General features: G+C 45.1%; 1 protein-coding gene and 1 long non-coding RNA gene across 21 annotated transcripts in view; one reads left to right on the top strand and one right to left on the bottom strand.

Annotated features, from left to right (window-relative positions):
* CAMK2D (calcium/calmodulin dependent protein kinase II delta) overlaps positions 1-3,479 on the bottom strand; it is a 275,611-nt gene extending 272,132 nt beyond the window's left edge. For 13 of the 15 annotated variants that reach the window (XM_090036660.1, XM_090036664.1, XM_090036666.1 and 10 more), the window contains exons 1-2: positions 3,057-3,258; positions 2,131-2,225 (exon numbers count right to left, since the gene is read on the bottom strand). In XM_090036660.1, coding sequence (XP_089892786.1) covers positions 2,131-2,225; positions 3,057-3,121 — 160 coding nt within the window. In that variant the 5' untranslated portion in view covers positions 3,122-3,258. Of the gene's footprint in view, positions 1-2,130; positions 2,226-3,056 lie in introns of all 15 variants that reach the window. The other 2 variants (XM_090036672.1, XM_090036671.1) reach the window with 2 other exon arrangements.
* An 89-nt stretch (positions 3,480-3,568) lies between these two features.
* The window catches only part of LOC149870678 (uncharacterized), a 91,074-nt gene continuing 70,580 nt past the window's right edge, over positions 3,569-24,062 (top strand). For 4 of the 6 annotated variants that reach the window (XR_016440819.1, XR_016440820.1, XR_016440816.1 and 1 more), the window contains exons 1-2: positions 3,569-3,895; positions 19,506-19,689. This is a non-coding gene — a long non-coding RNA (uncharacterized LOC149870678). The remainder of the gene's footprint in view (positions 3,896-19,505; positions 19,690-24,062) is intronic. The other 2 variants (XR_016440818.1, XR_016440817.1) reach the window with 1 other exon arrangement.

Genomic DNA, 24,062 nt, shown 5'->3' with positions numbered 1-24,062 from the left:
AAGTCCTTATTAAACTCTTCCTTAAAGTAACACCCTTATTAATTACCCTGGAATTATTTACCTGACAAAATAGACTGAGTGCATGCAACTATTACAGATATGGGCAAATGGACATATTTGTGTATTTGTATATAGGCACGTGTGTGTGTATGTACACACCAAAATATGAAGGAATTATTATATACACAGCTAATGTCACCATATGAAGCACAGAATTGAAAAAGAATTGGCAAGCAAAACATCCTGGTGGCAATTTTTAGACAGTTCTGTAAGAGCTAGCCCTATGGAAGGTACCCTGTAACAACAAAACTATTAGTACAAAGCTCTGCGGGCAGTGCTAGAAAGACACTACTCCCTATGGTACTCATTTACACCCACTGACAACATATCACGTATGCACAAGTGTCCCTATAGAAAATGAGGTGCCCACAATCATTATCCAGCTTTAGAGTTTAATTCCACCAAAAACAAGGGAATTGGGTTCCGAATTCCAAGAAAATGCAAGTGTCCAAAATCTGTCTCCGATCTTGTTACATTACATATATGGGCTAAACTCCCCATGGGATAATGCCACTCAATCTAAAAGTTACATCAGGAATAAACATGGTTTCATACACAAAACCATAAGGAAAGTATAAAACAGAAGCATTTATTTCAGACTGCCTTGATTAGAGTTTAAGGCAGTCTTGGCAACCTTAATACAATTCACAGTTTCTTCTGTAGATTTTTAAAGAAACTATAAATGCCTTAATTCATGAACAAACTGATACTGACCTTATTAGCTCTCAGTCAAGAGTCATAAAAAATGTAAAACATTTTGTAACTATCAGTATTTTGCTTATGTTACTTTTAAATGTCCAAATAAACAACTCATGGGGGTGGAATCAAAATCTGTTTCAAGGAAAACAGTGAAAAACACATCTCAAGTCATGTTATTAATATTCTTCACCATTTAAAGCAAAACATAACAATGACTGGAGATTGGCTCAAAATACGGTTTTAAAAGCTAAGGAAAAAAATTATTCTCTCACATTATAACTTGCACCTTTCTCTCACATTATGAACTTGACATTAAATATTCAGTATAAAGGGAAAAGTAAACTTTTACAGTCGTCTACTGAACTAAAAAGTAGATTATAGAATAGAAAACTTGAAAGACCCTCTCTGGTTAGAACAGCAATAAAAGTTAACAAGTGTGTCATTGTAAGTAAAACTGTGTATATTTTTTAAGCTAATGAATTTTGTCAGGTTGCTGTCCATCTGCAGCATTTCCTTCATATAAAGAGTATTACACATTGACAATGTTAGTTCATTCATCTCCGTGTTCATCATAAAGGCATATATTCACATGAAAGTGCAGATAATGTTGACAGAGAATAATCCTTAATCCCCACATCCTACTACAAGCACTTTAGTGTGGATTTATCAAGGCACAAACATATCACCAGAAGGCCTACTTTCAGCAGTCCTAACACATGGTAAGCCCATAGTTTCTCCAATATACTATGAACACCTATCTACTGACTACACATACAGCTATAAAATGCATACCCATGCATATATAAGGAAAATATAAATGAACGGGTTAAGCATTTGGATTATAGCAGTGATAAAGCACTTCATAAAATTATGACTAACCCACTTCTGTAATACACAATACTGCATGTGTAGTTGATCACATTTTTCTCTGAAGGCGTTCACTGTTACATATGCCTCGATGAATTAAGTTCACGTTTAAATACAGAGAAAAAGGAGATTCAATTAAGCTCTGACCTTTTTTTTTTTTTTTACAAGAGCTACGGCAAGAATTTATTTTATCAAAAACTAAAAAGAGAAGGAAAGCCAGACCGATATTCAAACTTGTCTGTATGCAAAACTGAAAGCAGAAGGGTTTTTTTTTTTTTAATTGTCTCAGAATCCATCCATCTTTCCTGCTAGCATGCTAGAGAAGCACTCTCATAAATACAGTCAGTCAACAGAAGGGAAAATCTAAATCTAAGCAGCACGTTAGAGAAATGGACGACTAAAAAATTAAGACAGAAGGGGAAGGGGTGCATATAATGTCATTTTAAGGAAAAAAAACAGGGACTGGGGAGAGACACTAAAAATACTGTGTTGAAATATACCCACCCCTAGCAGAGAGCTTTTTGGTGTTGATAATTTTGGCAGCATACTCTTGTCCTGTGGTAATTTTCATGCATCTTCTCACCACTGAGAAAGCTCCCCTGCAAACCAATAACCAGACAAGAATCAGTCACCCTGGATAAAGACTCAATCATTTCAATGCTTTCCCTGCCTGGAATGAAATGCTTGGAAAGAGACAGGAAAATGACCAGGACAAAAAAAATGGCAATCACCACAAATATGAGACTGCGACTGGAAGAAATGCTCTTTCAAGTGGGGGAGCCCGAGTCCCATCATTTTCAGTACGCAGTTCAAGTCCTGTTTCAGCGGAGGGGGCTCACACACATAACCATGTATCTTCCCCACCCCCTGCCCTCCCTTGACAGGCAGCACCACAGTAATCAGAGGGAAACCACTGTGACCAAATAAGCTCCCTGAACATGGCGATTGGGTCCAACTGGGTATCGGGAGCCGAGCCACTCGCGTGGCTAGCAAGGTCTTGATGCCCCCTGCCGTGACACTGCCCGGGAGCCTTGGCATCATCACATTGCCATCTGCCCGCCCAGGCTCCATGTTTCAAGGCCAAATGGGATCCCGGCAAGGGCATGCCTTCAATCATGGGGGGCTCCCCAATGTGAGAGGCAGGCACTGGGAGCCCAGGGCCCTGCGCACGCGGGCAGGGCTCGTGCCATGCAGAGGTCTCTGGACCTGACAGAGCAGAGGGACAAATAACCCCTTCTCAGCCCGGGGCTGAACTTTCCTCCTCGTGGGGTGCCCGAGCTGCCGCCTGGACGGAGATGGCGCTGACCCCCAGGCAGGAGCCATGCAAGAGACCCCTGCATGCCTCCCCCCGCCCTTGACCTGTCACCGCCCTAATTCAGCTCCCTCCTGCCCCACGCGCCCCCTTCCCCGCGCACCCCAGCTGCTCTTACTTCCCGAGCTCCTCGAAGAGCTGGTACTCGTCGGTGAACCTGGTGCAGGTAGTGGTCGAAGCCATCGCAAGCCCGGGCTGGCGCCGGGGCCCCCGCGGCAGACAGGGAGCGGGAGCAGCGGCGGCGGCAGCAGCGGCGGGAGGAGGCGGGAGGATGAGAGCGGCGACACTGGAGGCGCTGCCTCTCCGCCTCCCCCGGTCCCTCCCGCCGCCTTCCCCCCGCGCTGCCCGCTCCTCTCGTCCTGCCCCCGGCTCAGCCCCGCGCGGGGCGGCGGCGACGGGAAGAGCGAGCGAGCGGGCGAGGCGAGGGCGCCGGGTCACAGCCCGTGCAGCTCTGCCCGAGCGAGAGGAAGGGGAAGGTGACGGCGGCGGCGGCGGCGGCGGCAGCAGCACGTCCTCCCGCCGCTCTCTCTGTCCCACGACTCCCTCTAGTGACGCCGCCTCGCAGGCGGGGAAGCGGCGGGGCGCGCTCCACTCGTGGGGGCACCCTTGGGCGGGGGTGGTGCTCGGGACTGTGTCCTAGGGTCTGCGCTCCTTTGGAGGCACGGGATTCAACCGGTGGGAGCCAGGGCAAGGCAACAGGCGCAGGCTAGTGCCGCAGTCCGAGCCCCCTCGGCAGAGCCCGCTGCCTGCTTCTCCCCCTTCAGGCAAAGGCTGCATCAGTGCGGGGGTCCCCTGCTGCAGCGCCCCCCCGCCCGCGTGGCTCCGCCCGCCCTCCGCAGCGTTCCATTCTGTGGCGTCATAATAGACCCACTGTCTGCACGCAAACCCCGACCGGCGAAGCGAAGGGGAGAGAGAAGCCGCCCGCGTCTCGTCTCGCGAGACCTCATTTCGACTTAGGTGGGAAGGTGGGGAAGGGGGGGGGGTGCGGCCCAGTAGGAGACCCAGTCACCTCCCGCGGCGGGGGGGCTGCGATTAGTTGGTGGGCGGATGTCACTTGTATTTAGCACGACGTGTGGGCGGGAGTCCGGGTGGATTTGTGTGGGGATTTCTATGCAGGGCCTGCCCAGGTTCCTTGAGGCTTTGGCTAAGATCAAGGGAGACAGTGGGTATCTGAACTTCAAGGTGTCCAGGCCTGGGGCTGGCAGGTTGGATGTCTGCCTGGATTTGGGATGCATCCAAAGTCTCAGACAGGGGTCTGGGAGTGAGGATGCTTGCCCTGTGGTAGAGCCACACATGCTTGGCGACAGAGCCGAATTTTGGAACTTGGCTATTGGGCTTTGCCCGATTGAATTTGGCCTTGGAAAAGATACATATCTCTCTATATATCTATATTTATATATCCCTATATATGTATTGATTGATCAGTCGATTGATAGCTATAGATATATAGCTTTTGGCTGTCCCTGTGAGGATCAGCCCTTTGAAAAGCTGCAGTTCCCAGATGTTCAATAGAGACAGCTTCACTTTTGGCAAGAGCCCTCTCCAAAGATTCTGGGCTTGCTGAGCGTCCCACTTCCTCACAGCTCCTCTGTGTAACAGGACTGCATGAATGTATCATATGTGTATCATCTACAAAAGGACATTGTTAAGGTTGCAAAAATTAGAAAATGCCAGTATTCAGGTAGTTTATTCTTACATATGTGTGCAGTGCCTGGAATCATGAACTCTTGGTTTATATTTTAAGATCAATACAAATTAATACAGTATCAGTCTAGTTACTGCTAGTTATTAGTAGAGAAACAGCTAGTGAGTTAAATATGGCAGTGAAATACAATGGCTGGTGATACACAGGAGGTCATAAGGTATGATCTAATGGTCCTCAGATGTCTCTTTCCATTTAGGGTTCTTCAGCATACCCAGGTGCTAACCTCAGTTTTGCTAATCTCTCAGCTAGGGCAATTCTTTTCTACTATAGGATAAGTCTGTGCTGCACATGAGGTAAATTAGCCCATGCAGAGATCCATTCTGCAGTATCTAGACAACCTAGAGCTAGCTCCAATACTTCCACATGGCACTGCTTCCTTACTGAGACTAATGTGAGATATTTGTTTTGCTTGGAGGCAGGTTTCCCTTTCTTTTTCAAGCTATGTAACATTAACAACAGAGACAACCATGTCTCATTGCTTCATTTCGGATTCTTGCACATAAAATGTTCCGTTTGGAGCCTAGCTGGATTCAGGGGCTTGGAAAAGTAACAAAGGTCTGTGTACACTCTGCACAATGGGGCCGCAGTCTTGGTTGATTCCTAGGTGCACATGTAACAACTGTCTTTGATAATACTGAGATGATATGTTCTCTTCTTTGATATAATCTCATTCAGTGCTTAAGATAAATGGTGCTTAGGAAATGTATTAGGGTTGTACAGTAAATGAAGTCTGTAACAGGGTGGCCTCATCAGGTCTTTGCAAGCCGCCCTGCTCCTGGGGTAACCGCTCGCTTCATTTGTCTGCCACACCTTAATGAAAAAATATGAAAGCTGTTACTAAGGTGGGAGGCTACCCATTTCTCGCCTTGCTGACAAGGGCCTAATACCTACTCTGACCTTCCCTCCGCAGATCCCATGCCTCACAGATGTTACTTTGGTGTTACTTTTCTGGCCTATGGCCGTATCAAACTGGGCACACAGTTGTAGGTCTTTTCTACAGACCTGGAGGGCCACTCACATACTACTCCTCTGTCACCGGGGTCCCACTCACTCCACTGGCTCTCATCCAGCTTCTTCCATACTGCCCTCTCTCAGGGGCCACACTCATGCCTCCTGGCCTCACCTGGCTTTGGGCTTAGCTCCCCTCACCTTGGTCAGCCCTGGCACAGTCTGTCGGGTATCTCCTGCTACCCTCACCCCAGCATTGACTGAGCGATTGTATGACTGTAGGTCTATTTGACTCCTAGCCCCTCACCAGACCACTATGCCCCCACTGGGCTTTCTCACTCACCCACACTCATGGGCTGCTGTACTCATCGCCTCTCTCACACGGGGCCTGACTCATGCTCCCAAACTTTCCTCTGCCACCTGGCTGCAGCCTCAGGTCCTAAGCTCTGCCTCACGGCTCCTTGACCAAGCCCTGGGCTCCCCCTGCTCGCTAGCACCACCAGATATGTGGGGCTGGGGTTATAAGGTGCCCTGACCTGCCTTTCACCAGGGAGGTAACTGGCCTGGCATTTTGTGGGGGCTTCTATACCACTAGGAGCCCCACCAGACCACCTTTCCTCAGCAGGGTGCAGTTTTACATCTTACCCAGGACAAGGGGTCACCTCCTCCCCATAGGTCCTGCATTTACCTCCTGACTCTGGCTGGAGCAGCCTCTCAGCCTGATGTTTCCTCCTTCCTTTCTGCAGGCCAGTTTATATCCCTGGGCCAGAACGGCTGCCTTCATTAGGCACCTGGCTGCTACCTGTTTGCTGCTCTCAAAGTGTCAGGCATCAAAGGTCATTGTGCAACTCCCGCTCCATTTAGTATAGAAAGTAGGTGCTCTGGGAGTAAGGCAAAGAATGTTCTGGTCAGTAAAACAGTCAGCTGAGACTAAGAACCAGGTTGTGTCTCACTGTGCTGCAGATTTGTAAACTCTTAGGCCTGTCACTTCAATAAAAATTATTACAAATGGTCTCTCTCCATGTTCTGGATGTCCAACCTCAGAACTCTTGAGCAGGATCTGCCTAATGGCTCACAACTCAAACATAAGTCAATGGAAGCAGTGGATGCTTTAGGAAGTTTTAAAAATCAAGTCTTGAGTGTCTAGAATTGGGCACCCAATCACTGAGGTACCCTAAAGGCATAGACGGCTTTGCACATTTTCTAAAGCAGTTTGAAAATCATTTGCAACCATGGATTCTTATCCCAGTACCTGGATTAGCTTTTGTGACTCCTTTGTTCCTGTGGGTTTACTGCTTGCTTGTTTGCCTCTCCCAGCACTTCCCCTGTCTCTTTCCTCCTTCCCCCCATCCCCTTTTTGCCTCTGGTACATCACTTTTTGGGCCAGACTTAACACTTTCCTAACACAAGTTAGGTGTGAATATGAATACAAAATATTTGAGAGACTCAGATACTGTGTTAATGAGCCTCATGGAAAATGCCCCAAAATGTAATAATGTTATGTTTGCCACATAATTGCGGTGAATTGCGTAGTACATACCACATGGGAAACATGTTCAGTGATTAAGACAAAAAAAGATTTTGAAGGGCTGCCACTTTTCCTGACCAGTGTCCATTTTGTGCATTAAATATAGCAGAAAATCTGAGAAAAAAATAGTGGGCGGCCACGTAGTTAAAGAACAGCTTGTATACACAAAGTAGGCTTTTCCAGGCAAACTAAATTTTGGCTTACTGATTGGTTGAAAAATTCACAACATAATTCTGGAAAACGTTTTGAAGTTTTGAATTGGATTAATTTTGGAATAGAACATTTTCTTTATCTTTTTTAAATGTCATTTTCATTGCAGTTTTCAATGTTGTTGAAACAGTCACTGAGGACATTTGTTTACCCAAACTGGGCTTTTGCAAAGTACATAATTTCTGTATCCATTTCAGCTTTTGAATTCTGACCACCTTAACAATATTCTTTAAAATACTATTTCATCTTTCTGTCTAGTTTTTTTTTTCTGTTAGTGACGTTCATCTCCATAATTATTATCTACAGAGTCCTTTAAGCATGTAAAAGTACTCTTTGAATTCTAATTATAACTTAGTCCAAAGTGTGAAGCTAAGTGCTAAAAATTAAACTTAAAGCACAATTTGGAAAGGAAATTTAGGTTTCATATTCACCCAAAATTGCTACTAACTTCAGTACGCAAGTTACACAATTAGGGTCTAAAACTTTGATCTTCTCTGTTATGCAGCTCATCCTGGGAGAGAGAGAAAAGATAACAACTTCAGTTTAGTATAATGCTGTATAACCCGCTGTAAAGCGATGTTTACAAACAGAAATGTATATTTGCCAGATTCATTGAATGCAAAATACAAAATAAGGATGTTTCCTTTGGGGGAAAAAATTTACCGGGTGTAGAAGATTTAAACTAGATATTAATCACTAGCAGTGTGTGTTCAGCAATGTATAATACAGAGGATGCCTCAACTTACACACACAACAGCACTCACCACAGACAGGAAAGAAACCACAGGCAGATAAGGGAGTAGAAAGAGCAGAAAAGAAAGCAAACGTGACGTAGCAGCATACCTCCTGTTTCCTCCGTTTAAAAAACAAGCACATGTACATTTTGCATAAATTTGAGTAAATACACATTAAAGAGACCGTAACATGTCCAGCTCTGATCTGGTGAAATCACTCCTAGTGGTTGCCCCAGTCCTGCCTTGTTCCCCTCCTCTGGCCTCTCAGGGTGTCTCACCCTGGTGTCTTTCCTGCCATGCCTTGGTATGATAATTGGTTAGGGAGGATTTGCTTTGGGTCTTAGGCCCTCTTCTGGTCTGAGGCCCCTTGGCCCCACTTTTTACTCCCTGGGCCCTGGTCTCACCCATCAGGCTCTAAAATCCTCGACCCCAGTCCTGCCTCTCATAGCTCTGGACTCCCTACCCGACTTTTCTCATCATTTTCCTGTGCTTGTTTCAGTTTCTGTAGAGCTTCAGCCAGATTTATCTGAGCCCTCTCCAGCCCCCTTTCTACCTGTGTGATGTAGCACTGCGAGGCCACTGCTTTTGCCTCTGTCTGTTCTTGGTTGTGGCACTCAGGTTTTACTTGGGACTCCAAATTTCTGGTCTCTCTGCTTTGGCCTTTCTATACCAGGTAGTTAGCTTTTCCAGCTCACTCATCAATCCTTTCACCTCCTGCTTACTCCCAGTATCTAACTCTTCTAGTAGCAGTGCAAGGCTTTCTCTTTTCAGCCCGTGGGCAACTCCATCTTCAGTGCTCAGTCCTCAATTTTAAGACGGCCACCCTTTTTCTCTCTGAGGGGGAATACCTGGCTTTGAGGTTGGGCTGCTTGCATTTCTGCAGATCATGTTCTCCTTATTGCCCAAGTTCTTATCCCCTGCTCGAGCTGGAACTCACTCTAGTCTCCTGTAGATGGACTCACCTCTAACTCTAGAACTCCTTTCACTGTCCTTGGTGTTCTCTGCTTCTTTGGCATTTCCGCAATTCCCTTTCTGGTGACTTCCTCTCTGCTTCTCTCTGCTGTGGCTGGGACTGTCACTGCCCCCTTCCCTTTTGGTGACCTCTTCTGTCATGGCTGCACTCTGTGGCATCTATGTTCCCCTTTTTTGACTTCAGGGGTTCTGCTTTGGTAGCTGGACCAACTATGCAGGCAACCTCTAACACAGGGTCTTGCACTTTCTGTGGCATGGCCCCCAGGGTGTGGTTCTGCTGTGAGGCTCTTCTTCCTGGGTCCATTCTCTGGGCTTTGTCCTCTACCCCCATAGTTCCTATCCTGCTTTTGGGCCTGCTCATTAGCAGTAGCCTGCTGCTGCACCAACAACTGTATCAGCTGCTCTGTCTCCATCTGTATCATAATGAGAATGGCAGCTCCCACTTAGCCCAAGATTCCTTCATAATTGGTGAGGTAAACCAAGCCACTCACGAAGCAGTGCTTCCTGGCCAGTGCACCAGTATAGCAAACCCAGTCCTCTCAGTCCCCAGCCCCATGGGCTGTTCTCCACATTTCAGTCCTCAGCCTATTACCCCAGGATGGGCTGCCTGTTACAGAGTGTCCCACCAGGCACCCCTCCATGGCCTTCACATCTCCCCTATAGTCACAGTTTGGTCCTCTGGTTCAACATTAACACCAATGGAAATTATGAGCATCCACTGCTGTGTCCTGTTTCCAATATTATCCTTATCCCTAGTCCACCTTACTGATAGAGTCTAAACAAAGTATGAAAAGGAGTTATCCTCTGCCTTTTATTAATTTAATCATTTAACCTGCTAAATGTTAAAAATAGATGTAGAGAATCCAGCATTTTGATCAGTTCATAGATCAAATCAAAGATAACTGGAAGCAAGAGGAGGAAGGGGAAGAGGGCTAGGAAAAGAAGCCATGCACCAGGTACCAGATCCTGCCTTGGGAAAGTAATTAATCCAGAACTGCCTGTGCCTTTGGCTTCCTGAGTGTTTGTTTGGTGGATTGTGTGTATTTTAAGCATCTGTTCTGAGAAGCTGGGAGAGTTGCTAGCTGAATGTTTGCTACCTGTGCCTGACAAAAGCCCTAACGAGGGGTGGAGCCAGTCCATTAAGGTATAAAAGGAGACCCTGAGTGACCAAGGAGCAGAGCAGCAAACTGGGGCAGCAGTTTGTAAGCACTTAGCAAATCAGTTTGCCCCCCTCACTCTCCTCTTTGAGGGGAACCTTTACACTTGGTGAGAAGAAGCAGAAATAAAGGACCCTTTCAGGACCAAGGAACAGTAAACTGGTCAACTTCCAGGCAAGATTGCTAGGGAAGGTCTGCTTGAAAGAAGGGCAGTAAGAGAGTGGAGGCAGATTAAAAGATGCAGCAAAATAACTGGAGGACATCGCAGTGCCAGAGCTGCTGGCACTGCTTGCACCTGTGAGGCGTCTGTTCAGGTAGGACTGCTCACCATCGAGGTTTCCACCCAGGTCTGGGTTTGGTGCTATGGAGACCATAGCTTATGGGTTTCTTCTGGTGACAGCCAGGTGGGGGAGTGCCTGCGATGTGCGTGGTGCCTCCTGGTGGTTTCTCTCAGGGAACAGGCAAGAAAGCTACAGGAGGAGGTGGTGAGGCTCTGAAGCATCCTCCGCCATGAGGAGTTCATTGATTTGTTGCTGGAGGAAACCTCCAGGACTGTGGAGGAAGAACTGCCAAAGGCAGCGCCAAAGAAGGGAGAGGATATAGACTCTGAGGGAGGTGGAAGCTGAAAACTTGTGATCTCTCACAGCAAGCAGAAATCTTCAATTCCATCTTCCATCTGGAGCATTTCATCTGGAAAACAGATATGGCGCCCTAGCAACAGAGTGCAAGGATCCCGTTCCATTGGTGAAGGAGGACAGGCCAGGCCTCCTCAAGGTGTAAGGAACAAGACCATCACCACCAAGAAGAAGCAATGGGTGGTGGTGGTTGGAAATTCACCTTCTGCAGGGGACAGAGGCATCCATCTTCTGACTTGACCTGTGGTCTTGAGATGTCTGCTGCATGCCTGGAGCCTGGATCCAAGATGTCACGGAGGGATTACCAAGATTCATCCAGCCCTCTGACTACTACCCCATGCTGCTCATCCATGTAAGGACCAATGATGCCGCCAGGGGAGACCCTGAGTCTAAAGTGACTACAGGACTCTGGGTGCAAGGGTGAAGAGGACGGGGCCTCAGGTGGTATTCTCAATCCTTCCAGTCAAGGGGAAGGGCCTGAGCAGGAGTGGACACATCCTATAGATCAATGCATGTCTGCAGAGGTGGTGTTGCCAGCAGGGCTTTGGATTCTTTGACCATGGGATGATGTTCCAAGAAGAAGGATTGCTAGAAAGAGATGGGATCCACCTAACAAAGAGAGGGAAGAACATCTTCGCAGACAGACTTGCTAACCTAGTGAGGAGGACTTTAAATGAGGTTTACCAGCACCAGGGGATGGAGACCAAAGCCCTGAGGTAAGCAGGGAAGTGGGTGACCTGGAGAAAGCATAAGTAGGAGTGGGCAACAGGGGTGGCATTCTCATTCTTCCTGAGAAATCAGGGCAATTGACTAGATTCCTCAAGTGCCTGAACATGAATGCACAGAGCCTGGGAAATAAGCAGAAAGAATTGGAAGTCCTTGCACAGTCACAAAACTATGACATGATTGGAATAACAGAGACTTGGTGGGAAAGCTTGCATGACTGGAGCGTCATGGATGGGTATAGATTGTTCAGGAAGGACAGGCGGGGAGAAGAGGAGGAGGAGTTGCACTTATTGTAAAAGAGTTATATGATTGCTCAGTGCTCCAGTATGAAACTGGAGATAGGGCTGTTAAAAGTCTTTGGGTTACTGTCAGAGGGGAGAGCAGCAAGGGTGATGTTATGGTGGGGGTCTGCTATAGACCATCAGACCTGGAGGAAGTGGTGGAGGAGGCTTTCTTCAAACAGCTAGCAGAAGTTTCCTGATCACAGGTCCTGGTTCTCATGGGGGATTTCAGTCGCCCTGATGTCTGCTGGGAGGACGATACAGCAGTGTGCAGGTGATTCAGGAAGTTTTTGGAGAGTGTTGGGGATAACTTCCTGGTGCAAATGCTGGGATGTCCATGTTCTTCTTGACCTGCTGCTCACAGACAGGGAGAATATAGGAGTGGATGGCAACTTGTGCAGCAGTGACCATGAGCTGATTGAGTTCAGGTTCCTAAGGAAACGAAGTATGTACTTCAGAAAAGCAGACTTTGACTTGCTCAGGGAACTCATGGGCAGGATCCCTTGGGAAGCCAGTCTGATGGGGAGAGCTGGCTATACTTTAAAGAAACCTTACTGAAGACACAGGGACAGACCATCCTGATGTGCCAGAAGACTAGCAAGTATGGCAGAAGACCAGCTTGGCTTATTCATTAAGCTAAATCACAAAAGGGAAGCTTATAAGAAGTGGGAATGTGGACAAACAACCTGAAAGGAGTATAAGAGTATTGCTCAGGCATGGAGAAATGAAGTCAGGAAGGCCAAAGCATAATTGGAGTTGCAACTAGCAAGGGACATGAAAGGAAACAAAAAGGATTTCTACAAGTATGCCAGTAACAAGAGGAGGATCAGTGAAAGTGTGGGTCCCTTACTGAATGGGAGAGGCAACTTAGTGACAGGGGATGCAGAAAAGGCTGAAGTACTCTGTGACAGAAGTATCAATATCAGAGCCTTTCTGGGAGTGGCTCCGCCCTCCTGTAATGGGCCTGTAATGGACCTGCTTACTTTCCTGCCATGCCTTGATCTTACTTAATTAGAAGATGGTTGTAAGCAATGGGAAGCTGCCCATTTTTCCGCGCCCCGGTGACAGGGGGCGCTACCTGCGGCTCCTTTTCCTCCCCTACACCACATCCCAAGCCTCGCAGATGGAGTTGATGTTGTTTGACCTGGGCCTTGTTATGTTCTGGCCCTCCTCTGTACTCCCGGGGCTCCTCACTGCCCCCTCTTTCACTCGCTCTGGGGCTCCTCATTGCCCCCTTTCCTGGGACTCCTCACTGCCCCCTTCTCTCTCGGGACTCCTCGCTGCCCCCTTCTCTCACTCCAAGGCTTCTCGTCGCCCCCCTTTGTTCCAGGGCTTCTTGCCGCCCCCCTTCGCTCCAGGGCTGGGCCCAGTGCACCCCCAAACAAAGCTGCACCCTCTCCGGCGCCAGGAGACCCCACGCTACCATGGAGCTCCTATGGGGCCTCCTTCACCCCAATAGCCTTGCCTGGTCCTCTGGTCAAAACAGTAAACCTAAAACATAAAGCCCCTGGGCTACAACATAAAAACTAGATTGTCCAGTCAAACAAAAATCTACTCCCTACTAGAGAGTGAGGGAGCGGGGGGAAGGAGGGCTCCCCAACCTCAGCAGTGACCAGGGGATGCTCTCACTGCTAGAGTCCTCCCCTCTGTCTGTCCAAGCTAAGTCCCTACTCCCACGGCTGCTGGAGAGGGACTGCCCTCCTGGCCTACTACCTGGTCTTAAGAAGGGATAAGCCCTGCCCCTTCCTGGTCAGCTGGTTTTACCAGTTGGTGACGGCAGCTGAGCCTCCCCCTTTCTGCCACTAGGGGACTCCCCAGAGCAGTCTCCGCTCTCAAGCGCAGGGCACCTGAGTGCACTGCGACATACTCAATGCCTTTTTCCCCTCAGTCTTCATGGGTAAGGTCAGCTCCTAGACTACTGCACCTGGCAGCACAGTCTGGGGAGGAGGTGAACTGCCAACAGTGGCAAAAGAACGGGTTAGGGATTATTTTAAAAAAGCTGGACATGTAGAAGTCCATGGGCCTAGACAGGATGCACCCAATGATGTTGAGGGAACTGGCCAGTGTGATTGGAGACCCACTGGCCATCATCTTTGAAAACTCATGGTGATTGGGAGAGTCCCAGATGATTGGCAAAAGGCAAATATAGTGCCCATATTTAAAAAAAGGAAAAAGAAGGATCCAGGGGAGTACAGACAGGTCAACCTCATGTCAGTCATTGGAAGAGTCATGGAGCAGGTCCTCAAGGAGAAGAAGATGATTAGGAACAGTCATCATGGATTTACCAAGGAAAAGTCATGTCAACCTGAATGCCTTCTATGATGACATGACTGGCTCTGGATGCAGGGAGACCAGTGGATGTGGTGTACCTTGACTTTAGCAAGGCTTTTGATATGGTCTCACACAACATTCTCACAGGCAAGCTAAGGAAGTGTGGGTTGAATGAATGAACAGTAAGATTGATAGAAAACTTGCTGGATCATTGGGCTCAGAGGGTAGTAGTCAATGGTTTGATGTCTAGTTGGAAGCCAGTATCAATCCACTTTTGTTCAATATCTTCATCAGCGACCTGGGTGACTCAACAAGTATGCAGATGACACCAACCTGGGAAGAGTAGTAGATACTCTTCAAAGATTCAAAGATACCTAGACAAATTGGAGGATTGGAACAAAAGAAAGTTCATAAGGTTCAATAAGAACAAGTGCCAAGCCCTGCACTTAGGACAAAACAATCCCATGCACTGGTACAGGCCAGGGGTTGACTGGCTAGGCAGCAGCCTGCAGAAAAGGACCTGGGGGTTACAGTGGACAGTAAGCTGAATATGAGCCAACAGTGTGCCCTTGTTGCCAAGAAGGCTAATGGCATACTGGGCTGCATTGGTAAGTGTGTCGCCAGCAAATCAAGGAAAGTGATTATCCCCTCTATTCAGCTCTGGGAAGGCTTTTGGTATAGTCTCCCACAACGTTCTTGCAGGCAAGCTAAGGAAGGATGAATGGGCTACAAGGCAGATAGAAGACTCGCTAGATCATAAGGCTCAAAGAATAGTTACCATGGCTCAATGTCTTGTTGGCAGCTGGTATCAAGTGGATTGCCCTTGTTGCAAAGAAAGCTAACAGCACTATAAGATACATTTGTAGGAGAACCAAGCGGATCAAGGGAAATGATTATTTCCCTCTATTTTGTACTGGCAAAACTACATCTGGAGTACTGTGTCCAGTTTTGAGCCCCCCACTACAGACAGGATGTGGACAAATTGGAGAAAGTTCAACAGAAGGCAATGAAAATGGTTAGGGGGCTGGGGAAAATGACTTCTGAGGAGAGGCTGAGGGAAATGGACTTAATGCTCTCAAAGCACTTTGCAAATGGGTGCAAAGTCTCCAGGCCTGAAGGGTGGTTCCAAAGAGGATGAAGTTAAAATATTCTCAGTGGTTGCAGATGACAAAACAAGAAGCAATGGTCTCAAGTTGCAGCAAGAGAAATTTAGGAAAAACTTTCACTTGAAGGGAAGTAAAGCACTGGAACAGGTTACCCAGACACATTGCGGAGTCTCCATTGCTGGAGATGTTTAAGACCCAGCTAGACAAAGCCTTGGCTGGGGTGATATAGTTCTGCTTTGAGCAGGGGGTTGGACTAGATGACCTCCTGAGGTCCCTTCCAAACCTATTTTTTATGATTCTACGTAAAAGATATCTTTCCTTCCTCTTTTTTCCTCCCTTTATGTGGGTGGATTTAAAAAATCATAAAAAGCCAAAGTAGGTTCAAGACTTGTTAATAGAAAACAGCAAATTTGAATGGATGAATGGAGAAATCTGACAATATTGGGTATTATGGGAAAAAGAAATATATTCTTATAATTCCATGTTGTTAGATATACTAAGGAATCTGGATTAGAAGAATTTACAGCATGAGAGAAGTCAGGGAAAGAGAAGACTAGATGGAGACATTTTAGTGGCTGTTTTAGTTCCAATTTGCACAATTCACTCTAAACAAAATTCACCCTGTGCTACAATTTCTATCTGTCACACAAATTCCACATGAGCCTTCAAAACTGTGCTTTTGTAGACCAAAGCAGCCATAGAGACAACCAAAAATCTGGTTAACTTTTAAAGTCTGGCTAATGGTTCCGATGGTTACTAAGGCTACAGATGTAGATCTTTAACAGTTCTTGTACTGGATGAAGAAAATAAAGACCTAACAAAAAGAAAGGCTTAACAATTAGAATGTGTTTTCTTACTGTAGTAAAATTCAGGACAAGATTGTAAACAGTTGAAATACATGAAAAACTGAATAGCTGGTTCCTCTGAACATTCTGTAATTAAACAGAATGCAATTCATTGGAATGAATTATACAGTGAAGCTATAGAATTTGACAAAACCATTTATCGTGGTAAAGAAAGTGGTGTTTATTTCAAAGGTTTGCTATTCAGTAAGAACTTTAGAAATATAGTGTTTTAGACAGTCAAGAGCAAGGATTTGATTGTATTTCTGATGCTAGCAAGCACAGACTTTCAAATTTGATAGTGGGGTGAAAGAGTCATTGAGATTTTAAAAGGTCATTTCTATAGACTTCTCATTATGAGCACTCTGAAGAATATTACATGTCTTGTTCATGAACAAATTCAGCAACCAATTTAGAAGAAAGGTCTAGACAGAATATGACCTGGAAAACTGAGTAATCTTGGCGTTAGATAAACATTTATCTTTATGACCAGATGGTCTTGAACTGCAATATTTACTCATATCCATGGCCTGACATACTCTTGTGACAAAGGCCCCCTACAACATCAGAGCAGCAAATGGAACATTCTAAAGCATCTTGAGGTATATTATTAAATTAAATATGAAAATGCACAATTTAATCAATAAAGTATCCTCTTTGTTATTCATTTGGGATTGGCTCCAAAGCCTATTGAATGAATAAATTCCTTTTGACTTCATGGATTTTGCCCTCCCCCCTCTCTCCCCATTAAATTCAAAGTATCCATCTCAGTAGACTCACAGCACCCTTTGGAAAATGCCAGCTTACCTCTGACTTGTTTTCTAACTGTAGAAAAATAATAGGGCAATTCATCTGTTTCAAAGGACTCAGAAAAAATACAGCAGGTCAGAACATTTTTGAAACTATGGTTTTCTGTTTGAAATCTCTGGGTCCACTTTTGTGAATCATGTGCAAGTGTTTGCATACCTAAACTTTTAGTACTGATAGGCTCCCAGTGGCACCCTTTATAGAATCTCCCATGACCCTAGTTGAGAATCACTGGTTTAGACTGGTTCAAGTTCCTTCAGCTTTCTAGTTTAGGAAAATATATTGAATAGAGTCAGAGGAGCAAGACTGGATGGAAGATTACAAGGAAGAAGAGAAGGAGGTTTAATGGAGAAGAGGCAAAGAGAGTGTGAGTGATAGGTGAGGGAGTTGTGAGAAGTTAGGGCATAGGTGGAAAAGGAAAAAGACTGGATACTGAGGCAGATAAAAGGTTAGACTGGTGGAATATTTGAGCTGATGAATGCATTTTCTGCAGCAGATGAAAGAGACATATGTGTACATAGAAAGAGTGACAGAGAGAACGTATGCTTTGCTAAAGGAGGAACCATTAGAAAAAATGAGGAGGATAGAACTTGGAGGCTGCAGATATTTTTATAAAAGAAAAGGTAGTGATATTTAGCACTAAAGGGGAGAAAGAAAGATGGAGGATAACAAGCAAAATTAAAAGGTTTGCAAATGGATAGAGACAATACAGAAAGGAAATAGGAATGAAAGAAGGAGAGCATTTTGGATCAAAGAAAAAGGTATGGAACAACAATGAAGAAGTGAGCAAGGAAGCACAGAATGGGAAATCAAAAAAGGAAAGGTGAAAAATTATATGTGAAAAGACAAAAAATATATATAAAAAATTAAATAAGTGAAGTGAATAAGAGGAAAGAGGAAGAAGACAACCAGGGGAGACATAATACAGCAAGCTACATTTTTAGACATTTATATAATAAAAAGCCAAATGCCAAAATGTTCTATAAAAAAAATCATGTCAATGTAGAATGATGCATTACTACATAAACACTATATCCTGGACACATGAAACACAGCTATAAAGATATACGTATGTTTATACAAAGATATATTGGCATGTGTTTCATTGCAACATTTTGGCTTTCCATTTTCTGTTAAAGAAAATATTTCCATTGAGTTTGAAATGGGTGGAGGTTCTGCCCTTTAAACTTCATCTCTTTGTATTATGAAACCATGCCTGCCTGAAAGACCTCTTATCCTTGGCTCATGGAAGATGCTTGTGAGGAGAAATATTTTGGGGCTTGATTCACTTCCGCTGGAACAGAATGTGAGAACATATCCAGGCAGGTATCACCCAGGCAGGGAAGAACCTTTACCCTAACATCCTCCCTAGAAGGGAGCTTTGCTGACTGGCTGCAGCCCCTACCCAGAGCCGGGTAAAATTTGTCAGCCAAAACCTTGTCAGCTTAAAAAATACAGATTCAGTGGCACCATCATTTTTGAACAAATCATCTCTGGGTTCCTTTTGAAAACAAAATTTAGAAGTTAAACATTTAATTTTTACATTTTTCAAAATGAAATCTTTCAAGTGTTTAAAACAAATTTTTCAGTTAAAATTTCCATCTTTTCACCTTAAAGACTTTTAAAGGTCTTTAATGTGAACATTTTTCTCTTTTATAATTTTCAGGTCATAAAAATTTTTTAAAAAGTGGATTTGGGTTTAGTCCAAAATTATATTGATCAGTTTTTCAGCGCTTGCTGGAACCAGAAAAAGAAATCCCATAGTGTCAGTGGACTGCAGAGCCAATATCACCTAAATTTCCAGTCTTTTGCCATAGAAATGCATGGGAGTAAACCAGGGGTGGGCAAAATGTAGTCCAAGGGCCGGATGCAGCCCACCAGGCCATTCTATCCAGCCCGCGGGGCCCCTAAAAAATTTAGAAAATTATTATTTATCTGCCCCTGGCTGCCTGTGATGCAGCCCTTGATGGCTTGCCAAAACTCAGTAAGCAGCCTTCCGCCTGAAAAAATTGCCCGCCCCTGGACTAAACTAAATGACAGGTATTTTTTAAAAGTACTCACACATGAGATATCCCTAATCCCTGTATAAATTATTCAGTTCAGCAATAGAAGGAGATAGGGAAGAGCAGAGAGAGGGAAGGAATATAGAAAGTGTAACTTTATAAGGCTCCTGCTACACGTTACATATATTACATAATTAACTAGTTAATTGGGCAATAAATTAAGACCAGGCACAAGTGCAAACTAATTACCATGTGGTAAAAATTGCTATCCAGCTATAAAAAGAGCCAATCAGCAATACAGTTAGTGCTTGAAAATGTGTAAACTCTACAACTGGTTTCTATCCAGCTTCGATCTGAATGTGTAGCAGGGCCCTTACACAATGAAATGGTGAGGACACTCACAGGTCATTCTTATCAAAGCCTCAAGTACAAGAAATTAGATAACAGCAGCCAAGTTAGCAAATACCTACTGCTCTGAACATTTTGAATCTACAAATTGATCTTTATTAGAAGGGCAATATTCTAAAAAAGGGTCCAAAATACTACAACAGTCCCCTTGAATGGTGTTGTTTGTATATAATAGCATATTATTAACAAAATAAAGTTGATTATTTTTTTCTTCTCCAAATTAATCCAATGTAGGGCTGGATCACTGTGGATTCACCTGCCAATATCTCCTACTTTCAGCCATCATACTGTTTGGAGCCAGTTTACTGTTTATCATACTGAATAAACCCTCCTTCCTTAAGGAAATATGGACCTCTCCCAATGCCCAAAAGGAATCTTTTATTGACTTCAGTGGACATGAGATCACATGTTGAGCCTGGTAAGAACATCAGTTTGGATGTTGCCAGTTGCAAATATTTCTAACCAGGCAGACTGTATACCAGTCCAGCAGGGCCACTGCCAGCACTTTGAGTAAGTTTTGTTGTTACAACATATAAAGCATTTTCCAGAATTACACATAGGCTCTAGCAGTAAAGCCACAAAAGCACTCAGAGACTGACCTACCCTGGCCAAATTGTACATTTAGACCCTGGCTAAATTGTAAGTTGTATATTTTTTATGTTTAGCATCCAAGACCTGGAATCTATGTAGTCACCGAAATAATCTCAGGTGCTACACATTGGTATATGTCTTTTATATTCAGGAGGTGCAGTATAGAACTGGTACACCTGGATGAAGAATGAGATCAGGAAAATATATAAATCAAGAATAACTTTAATTTTTATTCATAAAATTAATTCTAAATAGTTCCAAGATGCCACTAATAAAATTAGATGGGTTTCAGGACTAATCAGATAGCTAACATTATACTTTGTGTTTAATAACTTTCAGACTACCTTTGTTCAGAGCTTCCAACATCAACAAAAAATTGCTCTCATTTGAAATATACATGTTACAAATATAGGCATGTCTGTTACAAAGTTCCCTAAAACTCAAACACAATTTTCATCAAATCCCTCCTCATTTTCCCTTAAGGAGAAACAGAAGAGAATGCTATTGCATTGAAGAAGAAAACCACAAAAAGATTATAAGATTTACCAGCTTGACAAAGAGGCTCCAAACAGAAGGAAAGAACAATAAGAGCAGATCCTATCTAAATGAATTAGAAATCCAGTGGGCCAAATAGTCATGTGGAATTACCGATGAAACCCTGTCTGCACAAAGAAACAGACTAATTGATGATGATCTGTGTGGTTTCATTGTATAACAGCAGCTAAACAATTTTGCTGAAGTTCAGGAAAACCACTAGGGACAATTATTTGAGTCAGTCACTTTAAGTGAAACAATATTTTGGGATCATGCCTAATACATAAAGCATTAAAAACAGGCTTTTAAAGTATGAGCTAGAACTGCTGTTTCAGAATGGTGGGCAAATGAATCTGACACTGAATGGGTGTGTCTACACATGCAATTAATGTGCCTGAATTTACTGCACAGTAAATTCAGGCACATTAAACCGTGCCTGGGTGCACATGTACATATGTGCCTGGGTCAGGAGCTGTCCCCGGATCCAGAGGTTGCTTGGAGCCATATGGAGCACAGGGCTTAGCTCCAGTGGGGCAAGGAAAGCTGTCCCCAACTCTGGGGGCAGGCTCAAACTGCACGGAGCTCTGGGCTCTGGAGCTGGAGACAGTTCTTCCCCCACCTCCCAGAGCTCAGGCCTAAGCCAGGCAGCCATTGTGGTCCCCTGCTGCCTGGGAACAATTTGCACCAAGAATTATGTTACTAAGTCCAGGAAAGAATCCATGTACAATGGAGGGAGAGCTGGCAAAGAGGAAGAAAAAAGAGTGGACTATATGTGAATATTGGTTCTAAAAGGAGGAGACTTGGAGCTGATAAAATAGAGCTGAATGTGTGGAAAGGGTCAAAGTGTACTACAGTCCCCTGATTTCTAAGCTATTTTTAGTGCAACATCAAGACTAAAGGGATAAAGATTTAGGCTAGGGACAGAAGTTACAAATAAATCAGTTTAAGTGATCAGAAGCAGGTTCAATTCTGTAACACAACAGAAGTTCAGTGTACTTAAACCACTTTCAAAATGGCCAATACTGGTTTAAGATAAACTTGGTTGGATGTAGTATTAGACTAAACTGATTTGGGTCATGCCAGTTAATGGAACTTCTGTCCCAGACCCCCTTCCTGTTCAAGTTAACTCACTGTCTCCTAGGATCCCAGGATGCTTTGCAGCCATGGGCTGTGCTGTCTGCTCCAGGAAAGCAGGGCTGGCCCCACCCCTCTACTCCATAGCCAGAGCACTACTCTGTTTGGGCAGGGAAAGCCAGCTCCAGGACCCAGCTAGGTTCTGCCTGGTGGAGGAGAAACAGCCCCTCCCAGGCCTTGCCCCTGCTCCCCACTTGAGCAGAGTGGGGAGCATGACCAGGCCCCAGCCCAGGCTGTCACGCTGAGGATGGGGAGGTTTAAACCTCCTCCCTGGCCCACACTGGACCCCAGCTGGGGTCTGCCTGGCCAGGGGAAGGCAATCCCTCCTGGCAATCCCTCCAGGCTTTTCTCCACTCTATGCTTGAGCAGAGAGTGGGGAGAAGCCTGGGAGAAGCTTCTCCTTCTGCCTCTCCCAGACAGACCCTGGCTGGGGTCTTGTGTGGGCCTTGGACAGGGTGTAAATCCCCCTCCCTCCCCTCTGTCTCAGTGTGCCAGCCTCAGGCTGGGCCTGGCCATGCCCCTGTCTCCCCCACTCTCTGTTTGAGCGCGGGGCAAGGGAAAAGCCTGGGAGGGGCTGCTCCGCACTTGGCAGACCCTGGCTGTGGCCTGGTGTGAGCCAGGGAGGGGGTTTAAACCCCCTTTCTTCCTCCTCCATCTCAGCATGCCAGCACCAGGTCAGGGTCTGATCACAACCCTGCTTCTCATCCTGCTCTTCACTTGCGTGGAAAGTGGGGAAAACCCTGGTGGGTACTGCTCCTCTTTCCAGGCAGATCCCAGCTGGGGTCGGTGTGGACCAGGGTTGAGGTTTAACTCCTTCCATCAAACTCAGAGCAGGGAGGAGTGGAAAAGCCTCAGATAGCTTCTCTCCCAAACTTCCCTCCCATGCTCTAGCACTCCCCAACTTCTGGCCTGAACCACTGAGACTTATTTAATAAAATGGGCCATGTCTCATGATTGACTTCAGTAGAATTATGCTAATTTATACTTGTTGAAGATCTTTATGCTTGTTGTATCTCTATTCTTTTGATGTGGAATTTTTTTCTTGCTAAATAAAATAGAAAGCGCTGTTCACAAGTACTGGGCTTTGAAGGGATGAGAATTTCTTCCTCTTGGAGAGAAGATTGAATTAAAAGGACATTCCAGGATTCTGTAATAACCAACATTAAGCATGGAGAATAAATTCAAACTAGCTGGAAGAAAGCTGACACTTCATTTTAGAGTTGGAAAGAAACAATGCATCACATGCTGTGAAAAGATGTGCACAGAAGCAGTCTATAGAATGGAGAAATCACAGTCACTTTCTCTATTCTGTACAATACTCTGTGATGTCCTTTCACAGCATCTGGTGAAGTGAGCTCCAGATCACAAAAGCTTATGCTATATACATCTCTAACATACTCCACTATCTTGGATATTGCCCACAATTTTTCCTTTTGTATAGCTACTACATCTTCAGTATTTATAGATTCATAGTTAGTAGGATCAGAAGGGACCTGAGCAGATCGTCAAATCCGACCCCCTGCCATGGGCAGGAAAGAACGCTGGGGTCAAACGACCCCGGCAAGGTGATTATCTAGCCTCCTTTTGAAGACCCCCAGAGTATGAGAAAGCACCACTTCCCTTGGAAGTTTGTTCTAGATCCTAGCCACCCTGACTGTGAAGTAGCGCTTCCTGATGTCCAGCCTGAATCTACCCTCGGTCAACTTATGACCGTTATTCCTTGTTACTCCTGGTAGTGCTTGGGGGAACAGGGACTCTCCCATTCCCCGCTGGTCCCCCTTGGTAAGTTTATAGATGGCCACCAGATCCCCTCTCAGCCTTCTCTTCTAGAGGCTGAATAAATAGGTTCAGGTCCTGTAACCTCTCCTCGTAGAACCTACCCTGCTGCCCCCTGATCATGCGAGTGGCCCTCCTCCAGACCCTCTTGATGCTATCCACATCCCTCCTGAACTGCAGCATCCAGAACTGGATGCAGTACTCGAACTGCGGCCTAACCAATGTTGCATAGAGGGGGAGGATCACCTCATGATGGACTGCTCATGATGCATCTGTGGATGCATGACAAGGTGCAGTTAGCCCTACTGACCACATCCTCACACTGGTAGCCCACGTTCATCTTGGAATCAGTAATGACTCCCAAGGTCCTTTTCTGCCTCTGTGCTGATAAGAAGAATTTCCTTAAAAGCGTATATTTTATTTACTTGTATTGTTGTCTTGCTGTTTACTTTCCTCCTCATTGATTTTCCAAATACACCTCAATTTTTTTTCCACCAGTTCCAAAATATAACCATCTTTAGCATGAGACAGCAGAATTGCAACTCTGTCAAAGCAGCTGGTTATATTTAGATCAGTACTAAAGAAATCTGAGAAATGCATCTTCCTAGGATATATCTCTAGGATAACTAGGATGTATTTCTAAGAAGATAGGATAACTTTCCTATCTTCCTAAGAACATTTAAAAGTTGATTTCAAAATTACCCTATCATCATGCCTAAAATACTACAGAAAATGTATGAGCTTGGAAAATTTGCT

The sequence above is a fragment of the Crocodylus siamensis genome, chromosome 2 (assembly GCF_052110815.1).
Source record: "Crocodylus siamensis isolate JL-2025a chromosome 2, ASM5211081v1, whole genome shotgun sequence".
Taxonomy (NCBI): Eukaryota; Metazoa; Chordata; order Crocodylia; family Crocodylidae; genus Crocodylus; species Crocodylus siamensis.
This window is presented reverse-complemented; position numbering and strand designations above follow the sequence as displayed.